Here is a 23,393-nt window from a genome sequence, read left to right as displayed (position 1 = left end):
AAGCTCACGTCTGCATCTCGTATCCATGTGCCTGGCACTGCCTTCCTCACTTTTGCTCTTTTTGTGTTGGAGGGGCTGAGATAGAAAACAAGTGCAGTTGTTTAATGAGCATCTGCGATGGGTGAGACACTGTCCTCTGGGCTTGGGCTACCCCAGGCGACAAGCTGAATGGAAGTCCTTGCCCCGTGGAGTGTCCATTCTGGTGAGGGGGACAGACAGCAGCCTACACACAATGTGTGAGGAGGCACGAGGGCTCGAAGGTGGCAGGTGCCAGGGGTCAGAACGGAGGTGGGAAGCGGTCCCCAGAGCAGGGTGGGGCCTGGGCTGTGGTCCTAAGTCGGGCAGTCAGGGCACCCTCCCAGGGGAGGCAGCACTATTAAGGAGGTGAGGTGGTGATTGTGGGGGTCTGGGGGCAGGGGGGCCAGCAGTGCAGCTGCATACCCTCTAATCCCTCTCCCCAGGGTCTCCTGGGGGTTAGGGTGCTCGCCCCGTGCTTACAGATAAGAAAGTGAGGTCATCACCGAGCCTAAGGTTACCTGCTGGTAGTTGCAGAATTAGGTTTCATACTTAGGTCTAGTTTTCAAAAACGCTTTCCAGAAATTAACTTCTAAAATGTTACAATCTTCTTAGGTGTGAATTATTTCATTTGATCAGTTTTTGCATTGGAATGTGAACTATTTTTCTTTAAAATAGGGTGAACTTTGAAGTATTAGAGCTTAAATATGGAAGGACATCCAGTTAGGGCTTTTACAGGTTGATGGAAAATTCCTGTGACTCGTGACGGGCACTCTGACCACCTCCTGTGTGCCTGAGCCGGGCAGGCGTCCCCAGGCACTGAGTTCCTCGTGCTCATGGGCTCTGCAGCTGATGCTGCAACCCTGCGAGCCACAGAGGCGGGACCACGTCCAGGTCCTCTTTGTTCTTCCTGGGCGTCCTGGGCAGTTACGGAGATGCTGGTGATATAACCCGAGCTGTCCTCAGGGCCTGCTGCCCATGGGGCGTGGCAGCCACGCCCGTCCCTGCACAGGGGTGCGCTGCCCGGGGCCGGGGCCTCTGCCTCGGGTGAGAGACCTTTGAGGTCCATTTGACTTTACTGCTCCTGTGAGCAGCGCTTTGAAATTCGGAATGTCCTGGAACGTTCCAGCGCGGGGCATGGTGTGGTGAGAGTGTGGCTTCTCCCGTGGCATGGCTGCGTCTCTGCCAGCGTTTGTGCCACTGCCTGTCCCAATCGTGAGCCCCCACGGGGAGCAGATGTCACCCTGCGCAGCGCCTGCAGGGCCTCCCTGCTGCCGTCAGTTTTGCCCTTCAGCCCTGGGGAGATGGCGGCCTCAAAGTTCAGTGGTGGTGGAGTGTGGGCTCGTAGGCTGGCTTCCCCGGGCCTTTACTTCACCTTCTGGCTGTCCATTTCTTAATGAATATCTGAGACATCTGTTGCCTTTGTACCTGAAGTCAGAGGCACTTTGCTTGATTTTGGGTACCACTGGGTTAATGGCAAAGTGTGTCATTGGCTGGGAAGGGCTCAGTGGGCATCGGCCAGGCGAGGGCTGTCCCCATAGCTGACCGTGACCTAGTGGCGAGCAGGTCTTGTATGGACACCAATGGGTGACGGTTAAATCACACTCTCGGGGGCCCTGGAGGTGGGACGTTGACGTGTTTTCCACTCACAGTGACAGGAGGCCTGGTTGTAGACCTTACTGTTTCCTTTGGGGCCGTTCCTTTGCTTTACCTTCCAGATCCCACCAGCCCCACCTTCGAATGGGGCTCAGGGGCAAGTGGGGCCATTAGGGTCTGAATAAAGTCACACGGAGCATCTCTACGATCGCAGATAGATAAAAGCGAGCACGTTTGCTCTACGCTGCCGCGGGCCCCGCCCCTGCTGCAGCGCCTCCTGCAGACTCACGAGGCTCACTGGGAAGAGTAGGTCCCCAGGAGGCGGGGGAGCTCTGAGTCCCGCCACCTCTGCCCTCCCCTCCCCGCTCCAGCCTGTCCTCCCAGAGCCCGAAGCGGGAGGTGCTCTCAGCGCTGCGCCACGTTTGCAGGCTTTTCTGGAAGCTTAACTGGGCCAGACTCTGCCCGGAGGCCTGAGCCATCTTGCTCCTCGGTGCCCTGAGGGCCCCCTTGGGAGCCTTTCCCGTGTGTTTGGTGTAAAGAATGTCACCTCCCTTCTGGCAACTGCTGCCGGAAGCCAACATTAGCATGTTCGCTCCACGTTGTTTGTTCCTTGCCCCATTTCCTGGAGCTTAGTTTTTACTGTACTTTTTTTTTTTAATAAATCAATTTTTGGCTGCGTTGGGTCTTTGTTGCTGCACGTGGGCTTTCTCTAGCTGTGGCGAACGGGGGCTACTCTTTGTTGCGGTGCACGGGCTTCTCATTGTGGTGTCTTCTCTTGTTGCGGAGCACGGGCTCTAGGTGCTTGGGCTTCAGGAGTTGTAGCACGCAGGCTCAGTAGTTTTGGCTTGCAGCCTCAGTAGTTGTGGCACGCAGGCTTAGTAGTGGTGGCGCACGGGCTTAGTTGCTCTGCGGCATGTGGGACCTTCCCGGACCGGGGCTTGAACCCGTGTCCCCTGCATTGGCAGGTGGATTCTTAAATACTGTGCCACCAGGGAAGCCCTTTACCTTAAATTTCAGTTTTGGAAGATGCGATTGCTCAGTGCAATTTAGGCCTGGGGGTCTACAGCCTTTCAGGGCCTCTTGCTTGTGGGTCCCGTGCTGGTCCCTGGAGGCTCTTTGTCAGGTGACCTGAGGGCCCTCTGCTCTTTCCTTTGCCTGTCCTGAGTCCCGGGTGCTGGGTGCTGCACAGTGTCACTTCAGGCCCTCTTGTGGGTCCTTGTGGGCGGCCCTTCAGTCTGTCTCAGGTCAGTGGTGCCTGGGTGAGGGCTGGGCAAGCTTGCACTCTGGTGGCCCATCGTCTCCACCTGCAGTGGGGGATCTAGCTTCCTTTGCTTTCTCTGGGTGACGGTCCCTGCCTGACCTTCCTCCTGGGGCTCGGGGAGACCTGGGACGTTCAGACAGTCCTCAGCACCTTCATGGGCTTCATGCTCCCTTCACGTGTGCCTTGGTGGCTTCCCTCCATGCCAGGCCCGGGTGACCCGTGCAGGCATCCTCCCCCCTGCCCTACACCAGCAGATCCTCGGGGCACGTCACCCAGGCAGGCCCAGACCGCTGGCAGCCCTGACAGACCTGGTCTCCGGTGTGTGGCTGTCAGTGTCTTGCTTTTCGTGGGGCACGTCTGTTTCACTGGGGAACGCCCCTCCAGCAGGAGGGCCGGTGCGCTCCATGGATGTGAGCTAGGTTCATTTTATCCCTCAAGAAACCAGGTCCTCGCTGCTCGGTGACGGCAGATCCACGGAGGGAGAGCAGCGAGGCACATGTGAGGCCTCCTTAGTGGCGGGTGTGGCTGTGGGTGTGTCCGGAGCCTCACCTCTGTTCTCTCCCCCTCCCTCTGCAGGAAGCGCCAGCGATGCCGCCCCTCTGCAGAGATCCCAGTCTCTCCCGCACTCGGCAACCGTGGCCCTGGGTGGGGTGCCCGAGCCCAGTACCCTCAGCAGCTCAGCCTTAAGTGACAGAGAGGCCTCCCGGCTGGACAAGTTCAAACAGCTCCTCGCCGGCCCCAACACAGACCTCGGTGAGTCCCCTGTGGGTGAGGCCACGCCGTCTGTGCCTCGTTTCTAAAGGGGGTGCAGCTCTGAAGGCCAGTCTGCTGCCATTTAACGCACTTGCTCCCCGTGTAATTCACCTGGTGAGAGGTTGATCTGTCATGTGTCATGCCAGTAGGTCACTAAGACGAGAGCCATTTGTCCTGAAAGTTTACTCTCGACGTGTTTATTAATGGGCTTCCTCTGCAATTCGATCAGCATTTTCTGATCTTTTTTCCTTAATGCCCAGTGCACTCTTCTGGCTTCTTAGCACTGCCTTGGGGAGCTCTGCGGGGCCGGCCAGGTGGACGTACTTGTTCTCCATAGCGGTCGTGGGGCCAGCGATCCTGGCTGGTGACGGACGTCCTGACCGTGGCTGACTTTGCACCTTCCTGCAGGGGCCCAGTGGGTCTGCGCAGAGTGTGAGCACTGCAGGGGGCAGGGGGCAAGACAGGTCTTGGGTGGAGGGGCCAGCAGGGGACAGGACAGTCACAGGCGTGGTTCTCGTGGGTCAGGATACCCGCTTGGACGCTCTGCAGCCAGGCCGAGGCATGCTTGCTTTCCAGTTCTGCTGGAATTCCACTCAGATCTGTGTGCTTCTCTTTATGGATCTCACCCCTGTTGAGTGCCTCTCTGCACTGGGCATTCTGCCCGATGCCGGAGCTTTCGGGAGGGTGGAGGTGGCTGTAGTCCCTCACGGTTGCGCTCCGCGGGCTGGGCGCCGCGGCGGGCAGTGCCCTGCGTGGCCAGCAGGTGGCGCGTGAGGCCCGCTGAGGGAGGCGGCTCAGGCCCAGGCCGAGCCTGCGGAAGCCGAAGCTGCGGGCCTGGTTCGTGAGGCCGGAGGAGGGCGGCCTTGGAAAGATCCTGAAGCTCGGAAGGTGCTACTCCTGCCCGGGTGCCGTTCTTACCATGGGTGTTTTCTTCTTAGTTTTGTTCAGTCTTTGCCTGCACAGTCGCACAGCACAGAGATTTGGGCCGGCTGTTTTTGGCAGGTGCAGAGGGAAGACGAGCACTTTCCCTTCCCCAGCGCGCCTCTCCCCCTCTGCCCAGTTCCAGGTGTCATCTTCCAGAGATGGTCTACGCATATGTTGTGTTAAACTTTTTATTTCGACGGGATTTCAAATTTACAGAAAAGTTGCAAGGACAGCACGAGCGCCCCCATACACTCCTTGCCCGGATTCACCAGTTTACGTTTTACCCTGTTTCATTCTGTGTGTGTGTGTGTGCTAACGTGCAGACATGCTGTTCCTGAACCATTTGAGCCATCTGCCCCACGAGACTTCATTATTTCCTAAGAACAAAGACACCCTCTCAATGTTGTCATGATATTGTTGTCAAAGTCAGGAAATTAAACATCCACGCGGCACTGCTCTCTGACGCACGGCCCACATTCACATCTTGATGCTTGTCCCAGTAGCACCCGTGATACCTTTCTTCCTCATCCAGAATCCACTGCAGGATCACGCGTGGCGTTCGGTTGCCACGTCTCTCGTCTTGTTAGCTGGAGTGATGCTCTGGCCTCGCCTTGTGGTCTTGGAAGAGCGTAGGCCCTTCTGAGTGGCTTGTTTCACGTTCTCCTGGTGAGATTTGGGCCGGCTGTTTTTGGTAGGAACAGCACTTAATTGATTTGCCTTCTCAGTCATCGTAGCAGGAGGCCAGGGTGCTGGTTTGTCCTGAGGTCAATGAAGCCAACTCTGATCCCTGCTTCAGGGGGTGTCTGCCAGCTCTTCCCCCCAAAAAGTTACTCTTGTTCCTTTGGTGATTCAGAGGTGATTTGTAGCGAGGTACCTGGGTCTGTGTGTTGTTGCATACATTTTTTTCTTTCCTCTCCATACGAATGGCAACGCTGTTCTGCTCACCTTTTAAATTTAACAATGTTATTTCCCGAGAGCACTAGGGAGAGGCTGTGGCCTCTGTGCGGGGTCGGCAGCGCGCCTGTCTGTCTGCGGCTGCCACGCTGGTTATTCGCTGCCCCTCCTGAGGGGCCCTTAGTTTTCCTGACTTGCTCTCATTACAGAAGCAAGAGCTGCTCTTCTGACAGAAGAACACCTGTTCCTCACCCTCACCTGGCGTTCCTGGAGCATCCCTGGCTGTGGGGAGCTCGGGGAGGGAGAGCCGGGGGGCCTTGGTGCGTGGAAGTCTCACGCTCCGAGCCCAACGGAAGGGGACTGTGCGTGAGCAGCGGAGTGCTGTGCAGGGACAGCGAGGGTGGGGCTCCTGGGGCAGCTGCCTGCGTGGCTTCCTCTCCAGGTGCCCGGGAGCGAGCCTGGTGGCCTCCGGGCCTTGGCCTGCTCGTTCACCTTCAGGTACAGCAGTGGCAGCACAGGTGTCCCCCGCTTTACACCACCTCGCTTTCATGGAAGACCTACTCAGTACCTGTTTTCCCTAACTTGAAGGAAATCCGGAGAGGGTTTTTGCTTTCATGAAAAAAAGTGCAAAGCAAAAATTGCGTTTTCACTTTACGCCATTTCAGCTTATGAAAGATTTCATAGAAACACTCTACTTTCGGATAGTGGGGGGAACCTGTACAGATTTTGCTGATAATATTGATACATATGAAGTTTTTAGGAGAGTGCCCAGCACTCAATAAACGCTCAAAAAAAGTTAGTTATTTTACTTCTTCTGATTATTTTCATTTGCACTGGTCTGTTTATTCTCTACTTGATTTTTATAACATTGACATATGTGGCCACTTTATAGATATTTTCTTGGTTACATTCAGTAGCTTCTAATGATAGGTGGCAAGGAGATAGCTTGTGAAAACAAGATTGCCTGATGGGAACTGCAGTTCTGGGTCAGGATCTGAGCCCCCAGTTAGAATCTTCTAGTGGACTTTGTCATTGGAGTAACTTTTGAAAATAAGATCGTACTTAAAAATAAAGCTTTCAAGGCTTGTGGGAAAGTGAGTACATATGGATAGATTGAAAGGTTAAAAGAAAATCAAATTATTTTGTTCAGTTGTGGGATTATGGTTTTTTTTCTTTCTTTAGAATTCTATGTAAGTATCAACTCTAACACCAAAAAGCGAAAACCGAAGCTTTCAAAGTGAATTACTGGATTTGTATTTAGTGGCAAGAGAAAACACAGCCGGTAAATTGCCTGTTTTTTTTTTTTGCTGTACGCGGGCCTCTCACTGCTGTGGCCTCTCCCGTTGCGGAGCACAGGCTCCGGACACACAGGCTCCGCGGCCATGGCTCGCGGGCCCAGCCGCTGCGCGGCATGTGGGATCTTCCGGGATAGGGGCACGAACCCGTGTCCCCTGCATCGGCAGGCGGACTCTCAACCACTGCGCCACCAGGGAAGCCCGAATTGCCTGTTTTTATAAGGCAGTTAAGATAGCTTCGGAAGACAGTGGGATGTATTATCTTCACATTACATAAAAGATGTAAGTGGCAAATATTTGCTAAGGTTGAAGAAGAAAATCACTGACGTGAGCAGCGCCCGCCCACAGAAGCATCTCTACCTGCAGAATGTTGCTCCGTCCGTCAGAGCGCTGTTTTTCTTTGTTCAGCTTGTGCTCCCTTATAGGGATGAGAGTAGCAAATAGAACTTAACAGCTCACTCTGCTCTTAGCATTGACTCAGTATTTACTTGTGCAAAGGCTGCCTGCTTTGAAGCCCAAGAAAATGACACTTGGAGGCTTTCGTTGTGACCACGTGCGTCTGAACCAGCACGTGAGTTGGCCATTGGCAAAACGTGCATCCCAAGGCCTGCCGAGTGACCTCCTGGTGGCAGCCGGGCTCTGAGGTCGTCCGTGTGTGACACGTAGCCCTGGTGCCGGACATTCAGACATGAGCACAGAGAGAGTGAGGCCAGGTGCAAGGTCACGGTCCAGTTACCCCGTGGACACCCGGGCAGGGCTTTAAGACGGAGAACGTGCCAGGAGACGGCTATGGGGAGGAGAGGGTTTTTTTCGGGGGTGTGTGGGGGGGTGATATGGAGTTGTTCACTCAGGAAGCAAGGGTTTGAGTTCGGTGTCCCTTCAGGGCCCCGGGCTGGAGGACAGCCCTGCCTGTAAGGGGCCCTGATGGCAGGAAGGGGAGGCAGTGTAGCCTGGGAGCCCCTGTGATAGGTGACTCAGCCTCCTGTTCATCAGCCATCACGGGGGAGTTGGGCCTCCCCTGCAGGGTCCTTGTGACGTCGGAGGTGGTTGACGTCAGGTGCCCACGTAGTTCTTCATTCGACCCGTGTTCGTAGAGCACCTGCTGTTGTAGGCGCTGGGGGTGAACCGGGAACAGACCCCAGGGTCCCTGCGCTCAGGAGCTGATGTTGAGTGTCGGGGACAGACAGACAGATGCACGCAGTCAGCACTCCAGGAACTGGCTGAAGGTAGTAGGCGCAGTGGAGAGAAAAACAGGTGTGGGGTAAAGGCTGGAGCTTCCCAGGGAAGGTCCAGGCGTGCAGAGGTCTTGCTCTGGGATGGGGCTTCCGGGATGGACAGGGCCTGGTTGGAGAGGGGAGGGGAGGAGAGGGGAGGGGAGGGGAGGAGGGAGGCCGGCAGGGCAGCGAGGGGCAGGTCTGGAGGGCTGAGAAGGCCAGGAGGAGGCCCCCAGCTTTCTCTCTGCACAAAGCTTCTGGCAGGGCTGGAACCAGGGGAGCAGAACAAGGCCACGCAGCAGTGGGGGGGTGCAGGGATGGGGGGACAGGGAGGAAATTAGGGGGGTCGACTGGGGGAGGGGATGCAGGGCGGGTCGGGTGGGCGTTGCCTGGTGGACAGGAAGCTGGTGGCCCAGGGAGAAGGGGCCACCAGGACTGTGTCAGCTGGAGCCCAGGGGCTGCGGGCGTAGGGGGACAGCTGATGGACACAAAACTGGGGCATGCCCAAGAAGGGTGTTTTTTCACCGGGTGGCAGAATCAGGTACTGGTGAAACAGAGCCAGCGGAGGCAGTGTATTCAAATAACTGCAAACTTGCTGCGTTTTGGGTCCTCACTCTGTGCGGGGCATCATGCTTCCTATATGTTGACATATGTGTGCACCGCCCCCCAACCCAGACACATCCGAAGCCTGCTCCTGGCAGCAGCCGGCTCCTGATCACAGCTGGGGAGGTTGAGCCCTGGTGCAGGAGGCCACCCTGTGGCCCCGCGGCGAGGGCAGGGCCGATGCCAGCCGGGTCCTCATTCCTCTGCTGAGGGCCTTACTGGGGGGCCGGGAGCAGATGGCGTGGCCTGGCTGTGGTGGCAGGGCTGCCGGCACCCCTGTTCCCGAAGGTCCGGGCAGTGGCCCGCCAGCACCCAGCGTCAACCATAGGGCCAGGCGCAGCCCCACAGCCTCGCCGCCGTGTCCCAGCCAGGGACAGTGGAGGTTGCGAGTGTGTGCGCCCGTGCGGGCTTGTCCTGCTGCCTTGTGAAAGGGGAGGGTGGTCCCAGAGGGGCAACAGAATGTGGGAGGGACAAGGTGGCAGCTCCGCTAACTCAGCCTTGCCTTTCCCTGGAGTGTCACTGGGGAGGACTCCCGCCGGGACGGCCACCCCGGGGGCCACTGGCAGCTGCCCAAGTGCAGAGACACCAGGGAAGAGGAATCGAGGTCTCCTCGCGTGCAGCGTTCACGCTCCCCCGCCACAGCGTGCGTTGGACCCGCTGGCTGAGCCGCGTGCTCGCATCCTGATTCTCAGCGGAGGTGTGGGCAGCATTTGGTTCTTTGCCCTGCTGGGGCCAGTTCAGCTGGACACGCTTCCTCAGATTCCCGCGGGCCCTGCCGCCAGCCGAGCTTCTGAAAGGTAATTGGAGTGTAAGAGGCGGGGCTCCAGGGAGTCCGGCAGGGAGCCTCTGCAGCCCGGTTTTATCTCAGCTGTGAGGTTTGGGGAAAAAGTACTTTTCAGTGGAACAAACAGAGAAGATTTAAAAGAGGGTTAATGAATTCACCACGCTGCCCGAGCCCTGCAGTCCCTGCCTGCAGCTCAGGACCAGAACCCTGGTGCACATAGTAGGGCCTGGCACACAGTAGGCACACCTGCAGCAGCTGGAGGCGCGAGCACATCTCAGGGTGAGCCGAGGCAGCATTCGGCTGGGGCCTTTTCCTTTGTTACTGCGTCTCGTGGTCCTGACTGTGGGTTGGCTGAGCCTCTCCTGTCAGGGAACCACATCCGAGGCCGATTCTGACTGAGCAGAGTGAGTGCGGGCTCCAGTCGGGGTGGGGGGAGTCTCTGTGAGAGGACGGAAAGGCCAGAGCCCACGGGTCCGGGCTCTCCTCCCCCACCTTTCTTTCCCGCTTCTCCTGGAGTTTTGTCCCCCCCCGTCATGGTTCTCCCTGGTAGCATCTTCTCTGACGTCAGGAGGAACACCAGCAAAGCAGCTTTCGTTAAGAATGTAGACAAGGAGTTCGTTTTTGAAAAAGTTCATCTGTCTTGAAAGGCAGATTCTAGGCTGGACGTGTCGCCTGAGTTGACTTCCCAAGGCCCTCACTCCTCCCTGCTGAACCTGTCACCGTTCATGCCCCCATCTCTGCACAGTGGTGCCCCCTCTGGTGGCTCGGGCCCAGCCCCCCCGCCGTCTTCTCCTCCCTCCTCCCCACTCCCACCTCTGGGCTGTCACCAGGTCTCCCGCGCTCAGCACCTCCAGCCCACCGCCTGGTCCCTGCCGCTGCCTCTCGCCTGATGGTGACAGCCCGTCCCTGCTGGCCCCCGCGCACCTGTGTCCGGCGTCGTGCTCTGCACAGCTGTCAGCAGTCCTTTGGAAATGAGGTCTGGATCAGGTACTGTCAGAACCATCTGGCGGCTCCATCTCACTCGGAGTCAGCCGTCGGCCTGGTGACGCCCGAGAGGCCCGGCCTCCCACGACCTGCCTGTCCCCCTCCCATCGTCCCCTCACTCTGTTCTGCGGTCGCCGGGATGCAGCGGCACATTCGTGCCTGGGCCTGCGCTCTGCCGTCCCTCTGCCTCGGCTTCCTGCGTGACTCACTTCCTCCAGGCCTCTGCTCGAACAGACCCTCATCATCAGGATCTCCTGCATCACGCCCCCTGCCCCCAAACGCCTCCATGCCTTCACTCCCTCTCATCCTGCCGTGTTTTCCTCGGATCACCCATCGCCCTCTGCCCCCGACCCCCGGAGGGAGACCTCGGTCTCGTTCTAGGGGTTGACGGTGCCCAGCATGCGAGCTCAGGGAGGGCACGGGTCGCCGAGCACCAGTGAGACGTCTCCCCCCTTACCTGGGTGGGCGCGGTCCTCCCGTTCTGGCTTTATTTTCTTTCTGTGAAAATAATCACTTGGTAAGTACTTATTCCTGACGTCCAAATGCAGCTCAACTGCAGCAGCATCCTCCCTGCAGCCAGGGCCGTTGCACATGTGCGGACCCTGTGCTGCGCCGTCCCCGTGTCACTGACGCCCTGCTTCCACCCAGAGCCTCTGCCCGGCCCATGGGTGGCTGATCGCCCGAGTCCTGCCACGGAGGAGGGGACTCCGCACAGCTCCTCCCTCTGTCGCTCTCGCTGTAGGGTTTCCGCGATGATAGTTCATGGAATGTTATTGAAAGTGAGAGACGTGGAAAAAATAATAAAACCCACAAACCGCAATTGCCACTGTGTATGCCGGCTAAATTTATGACTGTGTTTTCTTCTCTCATTACCTGTAATTGGTTCTCGCCAACCCTTTAGGGCCCCCAGCAGAAGGGGCTCCCGAGCTTGCTTTGTCTTCTGGGCTTCAGGATAGAAGTGTGAGAACTGCAGAAGACGCGCCAGTCCTGACTTCATTGCATTGCCACTGCCAGTATCCTCGTTTTTTGGGTGGCATTCGCACTACTAGGTGTGGCATTTGAGCTACGTGTAGTTATCACTCAGCTTAAAATAAACCAAAGTGAATATGATTTGGTGAAAGTTAAGCATTTCATTTAATATCTCTGGTAGAGCAGATCTTCAGTTTAATTAGGAAACCTTTCGGGGGTCTTTCAGGTAACTTTCTCATGGATGATGATTTCCTGTGTATAATCTCAAAAGCAAATATTAAAAAAAATGTTTGTACGTCTACTGTACAGTTTTAAAGGAGCAGTTTGAGAAATCAATCCATTACACGTTTGTCTTTTTTTCTCTAATGATTTCCTTTGTAGATCAGGACATGAAGTAACCAGTTGAATAATCATGAGACTGTGGTGCCTGTTTTTTGTCTGAGGGATGAGAGCGGAAAAGTGGGCAGAGTGTGTGGCAGTCTGCTCCCTGCCCTGCAGCCCTTTGTGCTTGTGACTCAGCTCTCAGGGTTGTGTCCCTCTCACCACTGGACTGTGAGTTCCTTGTGGGCCGTACTGTGAGTCACTGGTCTTCGTGTCCAGTGATGGGGGACAGGACACGGCGCTTGCTCAGGAAGTGCTGGTGGGGTCCATTGGCCTGCTCTCTCCTGCCCCACGGCCCCTCAGTGCTCTTGGCCTCTGTGGTTCACCAGCTGAGGAGGGGGATCGGTTAGGATTCGTTTTGGCTGAAGATATCAGAAAACCAGACTCAGGGGCCTTTAGACAAATAGGGGTTTAATTTTCTCAGCAGGATGTCTGGAGGTAGGGAGCTATGGGCATTGATTTCATCAGGGATCTAAGCTCGTGGCCACAAGGTGGCAGTCATTGTCCTGTGTCAAAGCAAAGGGCAGTCACCATGGCATCTGTAGTCTTATCAGAAAAGCAGTTTGACCAGAGCTGGGTCATGTGCCCCCTGCCTGGCTCCCACCCCCCGAGCTGCAAGGGGTGCCGAGAAGGATCTCGTGGGCTCGGCCATTGGCACTTTGGAATTGGGGTCTGGTTACAGGGAAGAGGGAGGGGATAGATGTTGGGTGGACAGCCAGCTGTGTTTGCTACTCAGATAGGCACGTGTAAATCTGTCACCCCACCAGGTTTCAGGTTCCTTGAGGTAGGGACTGTCTTTCTTGTATTGTAGCACTTCACCCATGGCTGGTGTCTAGCACTGCCCCGACCACACAGTGGAGACCCAGAAATTGTTTGAATTGTGTTGAACTGTATACACAGTCTTGGGTGTGGAGGGAACGAGTGAATGAACTTTGAATTTTCATAGTCAAAGACACAGTGTTTAGAATGAGCCCTCCTGTGTCCTGTTTTTGCCCCCAAATGTAGCTCAGATTCCAAAGGACCACAAACCCACACATAGCCAGGTGTCTGGTCCTGGAAACTGCAAAGAAAATAATACTTTTAAATTAATTAATTAGTTAATCAATGCACAGATCCTATCTTGTGCATTCTGGAAATGCACGTCCTGTAAAGTTGCCAGATGAAGCTAGGAAGAAGAGGGTTTTCTGAAGAAGGGACGTTGGAAGAGATGGTGAGCAATTGGAATTCTCTGTAGGTGTGGAAGGATGCGGGCAACACAGCAGCAGGATTTTGACTTCTTTAGAATCAAATCAAGGGCTCTGGGACGGTGGTAGTGGTGACCTTGGTGGTAGTGATGGTCATGGTGATGGTGGTGGTGATGGTAATGGTGGTGGTGGTGATGGTGATGATGGTGGTGGTGATGGTAATGGTGGTGATGGTGATGGTGGTTGGTGATGGTGGTGATGTTGGTGATGATGGTGATGGTGGTGATGTTGGTGGTGGTGATGGTGGTGATGTTGGTGATGGTGGTGGTGGTGGTGGTGATGTTGGTGTTGGTGGTGGTGATGGTGGTGGTGATGGTGGTGATGTTGGTGATGGTGATGTTGGTGATGGTGGTGGTGATGGTGGTGATGGTGGTGGTGGTAGTGGTAGCGATGGTGGTGGTGGTGATGTTGGTGATGATGGTGGTGGTGGTAGTGGTAGTGTTGGTGGTGATGTTGGTGATGGTGGCTGGCTTTGACCGAGAGCTTACTATTTGTCAGGTACATGGAAATACGTGGAATCCCTGAGAAGGAGTTCAGAGAGGCTGGGGCACAATGGCTGTCCACTTTAACTTTACCCTCCTGGGTTCCTGTCATCTGTGTTTTCCAGACAGAGGCCCTACTAACTCTGGTGCTTCTTCCTGGGGTGGTTTTGTTGCCCATCTTCCTAGGAAAATCCCAGGAGCCAGAGTCAGCCGTGCTCCCTTGTTTGGTTACTTTTTTTTTTTTTTTTTTTTTTTTGCGGTACGTGGGCTTCTCACTGCTGTGGCCTCTCCCGTTGCAGAGCACAGGCTCCGGATGCACAGGCTCAGCGGCCATGGCTCACGGGCCCAGCCGCTCCGCGGCATGTGGGATCTTCCCGGACTGGGGCACGAACCTGTGTCCCCTGCATCGGCAGGCGGACTCTCAACCACTGCGCCACCAGGGAAGCCCTGGTCACTTTCTTGTGCCGTCTGTCTGGTTGGCGCTTACAGGTAGGAAGGGAAGTTGCACGTGTTAAAGATGAGAAGCAAGAAAGTGGAGAAGAAAGAGGTCGGGTGCCGTTTTGACTTTGTCACTCCCAGGCCCTCTGCGATCCTCAAAGGGCCTGAGTTATCCCTTCCCAGGTGGGAAACACAGCAGTCACACGTGCAGGGGTGGTGGGGCAGGAGAGGCCAGACGTGGGGCCCCGTGTTTGCATGTCCTGGACCCCCGCTCTTGAACTGCCCTGAGGATGGGACCCCTGACGGTGGCAGGTCAGGAGACTGTAAGCTGAGTCACACGACAGGAGCGGATGTCTGCGACACGCTTGGGGCTGCGCGGAGGAGCGGGAGGCAGAGCTGCCTGGACAGGGCCGAGTCCTGGTCCATGCTGTGCTCCAGGGACGAGCGGTGGCTGTGGACCTCTCAGCCCGTGCCAAAGATTGTGCCCTGCGTGGCGCCGAGGCCCACGGGCTTCTTCGCCCTGAGCGGGTTTCTACTTTCAGCATAGAAAGCGAGGAAGTGCATTATTGGTGTGGTAATGCTGGAACAGAATACCGTGGGCTGGGCGGCTACAGCTGACGTTTATTTCTCGTGGTTCTGGAGGCTGGGAAGTTCAGGGTCAAGGCACCGACGGCAGATTCCGTACCTGGTGAGGTTCATAGACGGCACCTTCTTACTGTGCTCCAGTGGCCGAAGGGGCGAGGGCGCTCCCTGGGCCTCTTTATCAGGGCACTAATCCCATCCAGGGGAACCCCACCTTGTGGTCTAAGCACCTCCTACAGCCCCCACCTCTGAACCGTCACCCTGGGAGTCGGGATTTAACATAGGCCCTTTGGGGACACAAGCAGTCTACGACAGCTTTCCTGCTTGATGAGACGCAGCACTGTGTGGTCAGCACACAGCACCACCCTGCCCTCCTCAGGGAGGAAGCCCTCTGTTTGTGAAGGTCTTCCCCACAGGTTTCCTCGCTGGTTCCATGCTGCCCTAAGCTATCAGCAGAGCGGCCCCATTTTGCAGATGAGGAAACTGAGACTCAGAGGAGGAGGAGGGCGTGCCTGAGGGTAAGCCCACAGGCAGCAGCAGCCGTGGGCTCCCTGCACGTCCTCTGTACTCACTGTACCAGGACACGGCAGTCCATTTTTAGAGATTTGGTGCAAGATTAGATTGTACGTGACCAAAATGAGAAAAAGGGAGAAATTCCTGATGAATAGAAGTGCAGGGCGTGGGAGATGAGAAGTCACTTGGGTTGGCCTCACAATGGGATAGGACACAGGAAGGAAGTTAGAGAAACAAGGAAGCGCTGGGTTTTGTGTCGGGAAGTGAAGAAAATCATCTTTATCCTGAATTTGCCATGAGAAGTGAAGCGCTGCTGGGTAAGGCTTTGGTTTTGGTTTTGAGCCAGGTCTTGAGATATTAATACAAACTGAAGCTTTCTGGTGAAATCTTAGACTGTGCTCAAATTGGTCCTAAAGGGAAAAAGTTCAGGCTTGCTTAAAGTGCTTAAAAAAATGAAATACCCTTTTTCTTAGGATAAGGTAGTCTGAAAAAATTAGTTAAGGATGTCTTTTTAAATCCGTGTTTTAACCTATGTGTTGTTTTAGGTTCTAGAAGTAAGAACAACCACATTATAGAAGAGTCAGCAGCCATGATGGCCAGTCACCTTGCCCCCCATCTGTGGCCTCTTGAGGGACAGAGGTGTGTGGAAAACAAGCATGTGGGCTTTGGGGTCGCATCAGGTCATGGCCACGCTTTGCCATTTACTGGTAGAGTGACCTGGGCAGTTTTTTTCCCCCAGATTTCTTTTGGCGTTAGTTTCCCCACCTATAAAATGGGTCTAATGGTGCTTGCCTCCACCTGGCTTTGGGAAGCAGTCCCATGAGCAGTGGCCCGTGCAGTGCAGTAGGCTCGCCCTGGCGCTGGTGCGGGTCTCCATCGCTGCCTTTCCACAGTGGCAGCGAGGATGCAGACGCCACTTGTCACCTGATCCAGTTAATATCACCTCATGCGCCTTTCCCACCTTGCTGCAGTCTTCATAACCGTCATTTTTAATGGCTGTATAGTGTTTTGAGAATGATCTTTACTTAAAATTGTTATTAAAATTGTGTATCCGTCTAAATCAACATTTAATTTATATGCTTAGTCAAAATCTAGACATATGTAACAGTATCCAAAATACGTACTATAAACGCACTAACGGGAACGTTGTTCCTTGAGATTCTGCGGGAGGGGGAGTTGTGAGCGCACTTAAAGTTTGGGAACTGGTGATGTTCATTCGTATCTTTTGGTTACTAGTTTTTTTTTAATTGAAAAAGCTACATCATGCAATGTTAAAAAATTCAAGTGGTCGCTGAGGGCTTACATAATGACAAATAAATCTCCGTCCCCAGGCCAGTGGCTCCCCTTCTGTTTCTTACCTCTGTTCATAAGTGCTCTGTGTTTATTCAAGTGACTGTATGGATGGGTGTGTATACGTCGCCCCCCCAGCCCCTGTTCTCCGTAAAATACAAATGGAAGTATAGTAGTCTCATGGGCTTCTTTTCTCTCTTTATACACGTTGGGAAGCCTGAGAATAGGTGACACTTAGCATAGTCAGCATTTCATTCACTAGTGTCAACCTGGCCTACAAATCCTCAAACTCTCAAGTAAAATATTCTTCTTAAAAAAATTGAGGTGGGGGGCTTCCCTGGTGGCGCAGTGGTTGAGAGTCCGCCTGCAGATTCAGGGGACGCGGGTTCGTGTCCCAGTCTGGGAGGATCCCACATGGGGCGGAGCGGCTGGGCCCGTGAGCCATGGCCGCTGAGCCTGTGCGTCCGGAGCCTGTGCTCCGCAATGGGAGTGGCCACAACAGTGAGAGGCCTGCGTACCGCAAAAATAAAAAATAAATAAATAAATAAAATTGAGGTGAAATTCATATAACATACAATGAACCTTTTTAACCTGAACAGATCAGTGTAGTTGGTGCACTCGCAGTGTTGTGCATTCACCTAAAGGTTATGCCCAACCTAAAATATTCTTAATGAGAACATCCTCATGACCCCGTAAAGAAAGAAATCTGCACCCCCATGTTCATTGCAGCATTGTTTGCAATAGCCAACACATGGAAACAGCCTAGGTGTCTATCCGTGGATGAGTGGATAAAGAAGATGTGATACATATACACACGCGCGTGCACAGCGGGATATTATTCAACCATAAAAAGAATGAAATATTGCCATTTGTGACAACATGGATGAACCTTGAGGGCATTATGCTAAGTGAAGTAAGTCAGAGAAAGACAAATACCATATGATCTCACTTGTGGAATCTAAAACAAAACCAAAAACAACTGAGCCCACAGATGCGGAGAACAGGTTGGTGGTTGCCAGAGGTGGGGGGGTTAGGGGCAGGTGGAATGGGCGAAGGGGGTCAAAAGGAACAAGCTTCCAGTTGTAAAGTAATACTGTATTGCATATTTGAAAGCTGCTAAGAGGGTAGATCTTAAAAGTTCTCATCACAAGAAAAACACATTTTGTGACTGTGTGGTGATCATTACCTTGTATACCTGAAACTACTATAATAGGCCAGTTACACCTCAATCAAAAATATTCTTAATGCGAGGGCTTCCCTGGTGGCACAGTGGTTGAGAGTCTGCCTGCCGATGCAGGGGACATGGGTTCGTGCCCTGGTCCGGGAAGATCCCACATGGTGCAGAGAGGCTGGGCCCGTGAGCCATGGCCGCTGAGCCTGCGCGTCCGGAGCCTGTGCTCCGCAACGGGAGAGGCCACAGCAGTGAGAGGCCCGCGTACCGCAAAAAAAAAAAAAAAAAAAAAAAAATTCTTAATGCAAAAGAATTGCCAGACGGGAACAAAGACACAGTCCTCCTAGAGAATGGACTTGAGGATACGGGGAGGGGGAAGGGTAAGCTGGGACAAAGTGAGAGTGGCATGGACATATACGCTACAAAACATAAAATAGATAGCTAGTGGGAAGCAGCCGCATAGCACAGGGAGATCAGCTCGGTGCTTTGAGACCACCTAGAGGGGTGGGATAGGGCGGGTGGGAGGGAGGGAGACGCAAGAGGGAAGGGATATGGGGACATATGTGTATGTATAACTGATTCACTTTGTTATACAGCAGAGACTAACACACCATTGTAAAGCAATCATATTCCAATAAAAAAAAAGAATTGTCAGAAATTTAGTCATCAGGAGGTTTTTTCTGTTTTGTTTGTTTTTTGGTGTAACAGCAGTTACATAATTGGGGATTTTTTATGCGTATAATCAACTGAAGAGGTAGGTCTTCCCTTCACTCTTGGGGTTGCCCCTCTTCAGGTGTGCCCTGTGGTTCGACATTATTCAATTACAGATTAAATCACCTCCCAGAAAATATAATGCATCATATCGTGTGTGTGTGTGTGTGTGTGTGTGTGTGCATGCAGCAGGAACTTGGGAAGTCCCCTGGCGAGGGCTTTCCCCTTCCTGCTGCCCGAGAGCTGGTCCTACCAGGCGTGCGCTTCTGGAGCCCCACCTGGGCCAGGTGCGGTGCCCGACTTCCTGCCCTGAGCCCGTTGGGCCGCCAGGGTCGGCCGTGGTCTTCCCATCTTACCGAGTCCCTGGCTGAAGTGGCTGCGTCAGAATGGATGGCCCATCCTGACTCCAGGTTTCGTGCTCCTGCTGCCCCAACAATCTGCCTCTGGTGGGGACGAGGGACTTAGGTGTGGAGCAGTGTTCTGGAAGGGTTGGAAAGGCAGTGTGTTCACTTGTCGTTGTGCTCTCCGGGGTCATCGCCGCATGCGTGGGCACCACCTAAAAACTCTGTCCGGGCGCAGGACCAGGCAGGTGAAGCCTGCTCACTTCTCCCGACGCTGTGGACACCTTGGCTGTGACTCTGTCCTTCTTTTCTTTGGGGCTTACATGCTTCGTCCTTACCTCCTGTCCAGGTTAATGTCACTGCTGTCAGACCTGGCATTGTGAGTGTGCTCGGTGCATACTGCGGGGCGAAGTTTGTTGGAGCAGCCAGCGGTGTTGAACTTGCTCTGTGGTGCGTCCGGGCACTGGGCACGCCTGTGCCACTCACTCCCTTCCCACTCGTGTCCTTGCATGCCCACCCCTGTAGCTGAGCATCCTGGGCTGCTCGGTTGTCCCGTGGAGGGCGGGTTGACCTTAAGGAGGGGAGGCTTTACCCCCAGTTTGTCGCCAGGGCCTGGGGTGGGCTGCCGTGGTCATCTACAACCGGCCTTGGTGGCTTTTGGCTTCGGGGAGCATGGCTGTGCTAGGCTGTGGTCCAGGACACACCCTGGGCACAGGGCAGCAGGCTGCTGGGGAGGAGACATGGCGAGTGGAGCTGAGCCCTGACAGCCGCCGCAGCAGCAGCGACGACAGCACAGCGACACCACCTCTGCCGAGGAGCTGAGCACGCTGTGCGTGGGAGCCGTGTGCTGTCCCTAGAGTCGGGCAGCCGTGACGTGGTCGCCGTCTGCAGGCCTCCCGGCCAGCAGAGCCAGCACTTGGAGCCAGTGGCGTCCGAGGGAGCTTGTCGTCGTCCTGAGGCAGCCGCGCTGCAGGGACGAGGCTTCTTTGAAGGTGCAGCGGTGGGAGAAGCCAGGGGTGCGGGCGGGGCCGGAGCTTAGCAGGTCGGGCAGCTGTGGGGCAATGGGAGAGACACTGTGATGGGGAATCCCCTGGCTTCCCAGTGGTTAGTGCTTTCGCTGAGTTGGGGAACCACGATCCCGCAAGCCGCGCGGTGAGTGGGGCGCAGATGCTGAGATCTCGGGTTCACACCCTGCCTCTGCCGCCTTCACGCCTTCTGGTTACTTGCTGCGTCCTTGGTCTCGGTCTCCTCATGGGCAAAATCAAGGAGTCGGGCTGATGGCAGCAGAGGTCCGAGAGCCTCGGATACAGTGACTCGTTCTGTGGGCGGGTGGAGCCGCGAGGGTTCGGGGTCTGGGAGTGGAATGATCAGAGCTGCACTTTGGGCAGGTTAATCTGGCCTCTGTTCCTTTGTGATAATCCCACCGAAGGGCTGCAGGTGACAGCGTGTGGGCGACACTCTGAATGCGGCCGCGACTGAGTTAGCTGTGCTTTGAACCCAAGCTGTCTGGAACTTCCCTGCGCGCTTGTGGGTCCCTTGCCCCGCTCCCCGGCCTGCTCTCTCCCGGGCACCGGCCCTCTCTTCTCTGCACACCCCGCGGCCACAGCCGGCTCAAGCCAGTGAGGCTGTTTGGAGCTGGCTGGTGGTGGGGCGCAGACCCGGACCTGCGCAGTCCCGCGGATCACGGGGACCCCGTGCAGCTGGCCTGGGGGGTGCGTGGGCTCCTCGGCTCATGCGGGTCCGCCGCTCTGTCGGGCGCTGGGCCTCTATCTGCCTGCAGCGCCCTCCCTGCGTGGGTGAGCCTGCTCCCTTCGGCTGGGCCCACCCTCCCGGGAGCCTCTGCCTGTGGCCCTGCGGGTGGCGCTGCGTCCCGCGTGCCTTTGTGAACCGGGCTTTCAGTGGACGTTGGTGAGGAAGGGCAGAGGCTCCCAGCGTTTTAGTTGAAAGATGCCGCCAGCTAGCTCAGTGCTCTGGGGTGGATTTCATGATCCTTGTCTCATGACCTACCACCACTGTTAAATTTAGGAACTACCCTCAGTTTACATGAAAACGTTCCCTAATCCTTGTGAACTTAAAGTTGCCTGTTTCGGCGTATTCCTTAGTTAGCATTTATCTTTTCTTGCTTTGGTTCCTTCCTTCCAAGGCACTTTACGCTTTTTTGAGCCTCACCGTTTTGAGTTCCTGCAGTGCGTGGTGCCTTCCTCATTATTGATGGACTCCGTCGTGTCGTGTCATGTCAGGGCTGCCCGCGTGGTGTTCACGTGGCTGCCACCGCGCATCACTTCAGCATTGTGCATCTCTCAGGCGCCTGAGGCCTTTGTGTATGCGGGTCACTGGGTTCCATTTGCTTGTCCCTTTACTTTAATGACTTTCTCGATCAGACCGTTAAATACTTCGCTAAAGTACACTCTTTTCTTCCATTTATTCGTGGTTATTTCCTCAATAAAATGCATATTGAATTAGTAAGACATGAATTTCCTTCTGTGTGCCAATCCTATCAGAAGTCATTAAAACTCTTCTAGATTTGGGCCTTCTGTACTTGAAAATTCCATCCCCATTTCCTAAACCAAATATGAAAGTATAAAATATATTTAGCAAAGTCATTTTTTGATCTTTCATATACAGGGTTCGCATGGCAGGAACACAGACTTATCTTTTGGAATATTAACTTTGTTTATCTTTGGTATTCTTAAGTATAATTTAAAATTACAAGTGTTCAGTGTTTAAAAGTTTAGCACGTAGTGTGAATAATCATAAGAAAAACAATAGGGCTTCCCTGGTGGTGCAGTGGTTGGGAGTCTGCCTGCTAATGCAGGGGACACGGGTTCGAGCCCTGGTCTGGGAGGATCCCACATGCCGCGGAGCAACTAGGCCCGTGAGCCACAACTACTGAGCCTGCGCATCTGGAGCCTGTGCTCCGCAGCAGGGGAGGCCGCGATAGTGAGAGGCCCGCGCACCGCGATGAAGAGTGGCCCCCACTTGCCACAGCTAGAGAAAGCCCTCACACAGAAATGAAGACCCAACACAGCCCTAAATAAATTAATTAATTAAAAAAAAAAAAGAAAAACAATAGCATTGAATATTTTTTGATGCCCATCTTGTGCCATGCGTGGCGCTCAGTACTCACTGTGAATTTTCTTTTTTTTTTTGCGGTACGTGGGGCTCTCACTGCTGTGGCCTCTCCCGTTGCGGAGCACGGGCTCCGGACGCGCAGGCCCAGCGGCCATGGCTCATGGGCCCGGCCGCTCCGCAGCATGTGGGATCTTTCCGGACCGGGGCACGAACCCGTGTCCCCTGCATCGGCAGGCGGACTCTCAACCACTGCGCCACCAGGGAAGCCCTCTGTGAATTTTCTTGATCTCTTCTCACAACGACCCTGTGCGGTGGACACAACCTCCCAAGACCAGGGTCAGAAAGAATGATGAAAACCAGCTGTACACCTGCTGTCCTGGTTGTCCAGGGGGTTAAAAGAGCTTATCTTTGTGTCTTTTCGGGAGGGCCTTTATGGGTGTGTGTGTGTGTGTGCGTGTGCGCGTGTGTGTATGGTCTTCCTTTTTATGGACTTGGGATCAAGCATGTACCTCTCTGTGCATCTCATGATTTTCACTTGTTATAAATGATGTCTTTCCAAAGATAGTCATGTTCTCTCAAGGCACGATTGTTAACGGCTGTGTGATAGTCATTAAAGTACAGCCATTTCTGCCATTGGCTCATTGGTGACACATTTCGTAAGCCATTCCCCTGTTATTTGGGCATTTCAGTTGTTTTCAGTTCTGGTTTTGTTTTTTATTTATTGTTATGATTGACCCCAAGGAACACCCCCAATCATAACTCTGCACACATTCTGTGTTTCCTTAGGATAAATCCCGAGCCCGAACTTGGTATTAATGGAGGAGCACCGTTGGTCACTCGGGCGCCATGTCCTCGCGCGTGACCCTTCGGTTCCCTGAGGGCCCTGTGTAGTTTGAGAGCCGCCGTTGACTTGATTACTCTTTGCCCTTTTGTTTCATCCACATCAGTGTTTTTGAATTGAAGTGCCCCGGGCACACAGTAATTTATTTGGACCCTTCTGATGCTATTTCACTCAGAGCCTGCCCTCCTGCCTTCCTTCTGTTGGATTTGCTCAGGTTTTGCTGCTCGAGCCTTTCTAGATTCCTCCTTGGCGGGTGGGCATTTTAACAAGGTTGCAGTCATTTCTTAGTCTCATCTATTCACTCTCTCCCTAAGTTACTCATTCTGTTATCCATTTGTTGATTTCTTCCTTCGTTTATTTGGAGAGCGAATTTCTTAAGCACCTACCTCATACTGGGCACTGAGGGTGCAAGACGTATTGATTAGTCTGCTCCTGGGCTTGTGGAGGGACTGAGACCAGTCTAGTGGGGGCAGGAGTCCCTGACTTAGTCGGAGCGAAGGACGGAGGTGAGGGAGAGGCGCTGCCGGACAGGGAGGAGTAGCAAGGTGTGGCTGGCCGTGCTGTGTGTGCTCACCTGTGCGTGTGCCCCTGTGGGAGATGGAGCCTGGCAGGTGGGTCCAGCCGCAGCTGGGTGGCAGGGCTCTGGAACAGCGAAGCAGTTCGGATGTTATCCTGAAGCTTGTGTCGTTTCCCTGCTCACGGCTCTTTCAAAATGTCCCCTTGGGAGAGTCTCCCACCTTTGGTTTGTCCTACCCCCCTCTCTGGCTGCGTTTCTCGCCACTTCCCGTCTCTGCACTTGAAGCTCGTGGCTCCGGTCCAGTCTGTCCCCTGGGCCTCCCAACCCCCTTTGCACGGCCAGCGCTGGGGCCCCCTTCGCTCCCACACACGTTGGTTGCGAGGTATCTCTGGCGACCCTGGGCTGAGTCCCCTAGGAATCACTGTGGCTCTGCTCAGACCTGGCTCAGGGCGCTGCCTGGTGGTGTCTGGTCTCTTGAAGAGCAGGCGCTACCTGCTGTGTGGTGTTCAGTGGTGGCG

At 54.6% G+C, this 23,393-nt stretch overlaps 1 protein-coding gene across 1 annotated transcript in view; it reads left to right on the top strand.

Moving 5' to 3' along the window:
• TBC1D22A (TBC1 domain family member 22A) overlaps window positions 1-23,393 on the top strand; it is a 334,425-nt gene that overhangs the window by 31,663 nt on the left and 279,369 nt on the right. Inside the window, exon 4 of the mRNA XM_081249045.1 lies at window positions 3,449-3,625. Within this exon, the coding sequence (XP_081105171.1) occupies window positions 3,449-3,625 (177 nt within the window). The remainder of the gene's footprint in view (window positions 1-3,448; window positions 3,626-23,393) is intronic.

Source organism: Mesoplodon bidens, assembly GCF_964165515.1.
Source record: "Mesoplodon bidens genome assembly, chromosome: 11".
Classification (NCBI taxonomy): Eukaryota; Metazoa; Chordata; class Mammalia; order Artiodactyla; family Ziphiidae; genus Mesoplodon; species Mesoplodon bidens.
The sequence above is the reverse complement of the archived record's forward strand: the minus strand, read 5'-3'. Positions and strand labels throughout refer to the sequence as shown.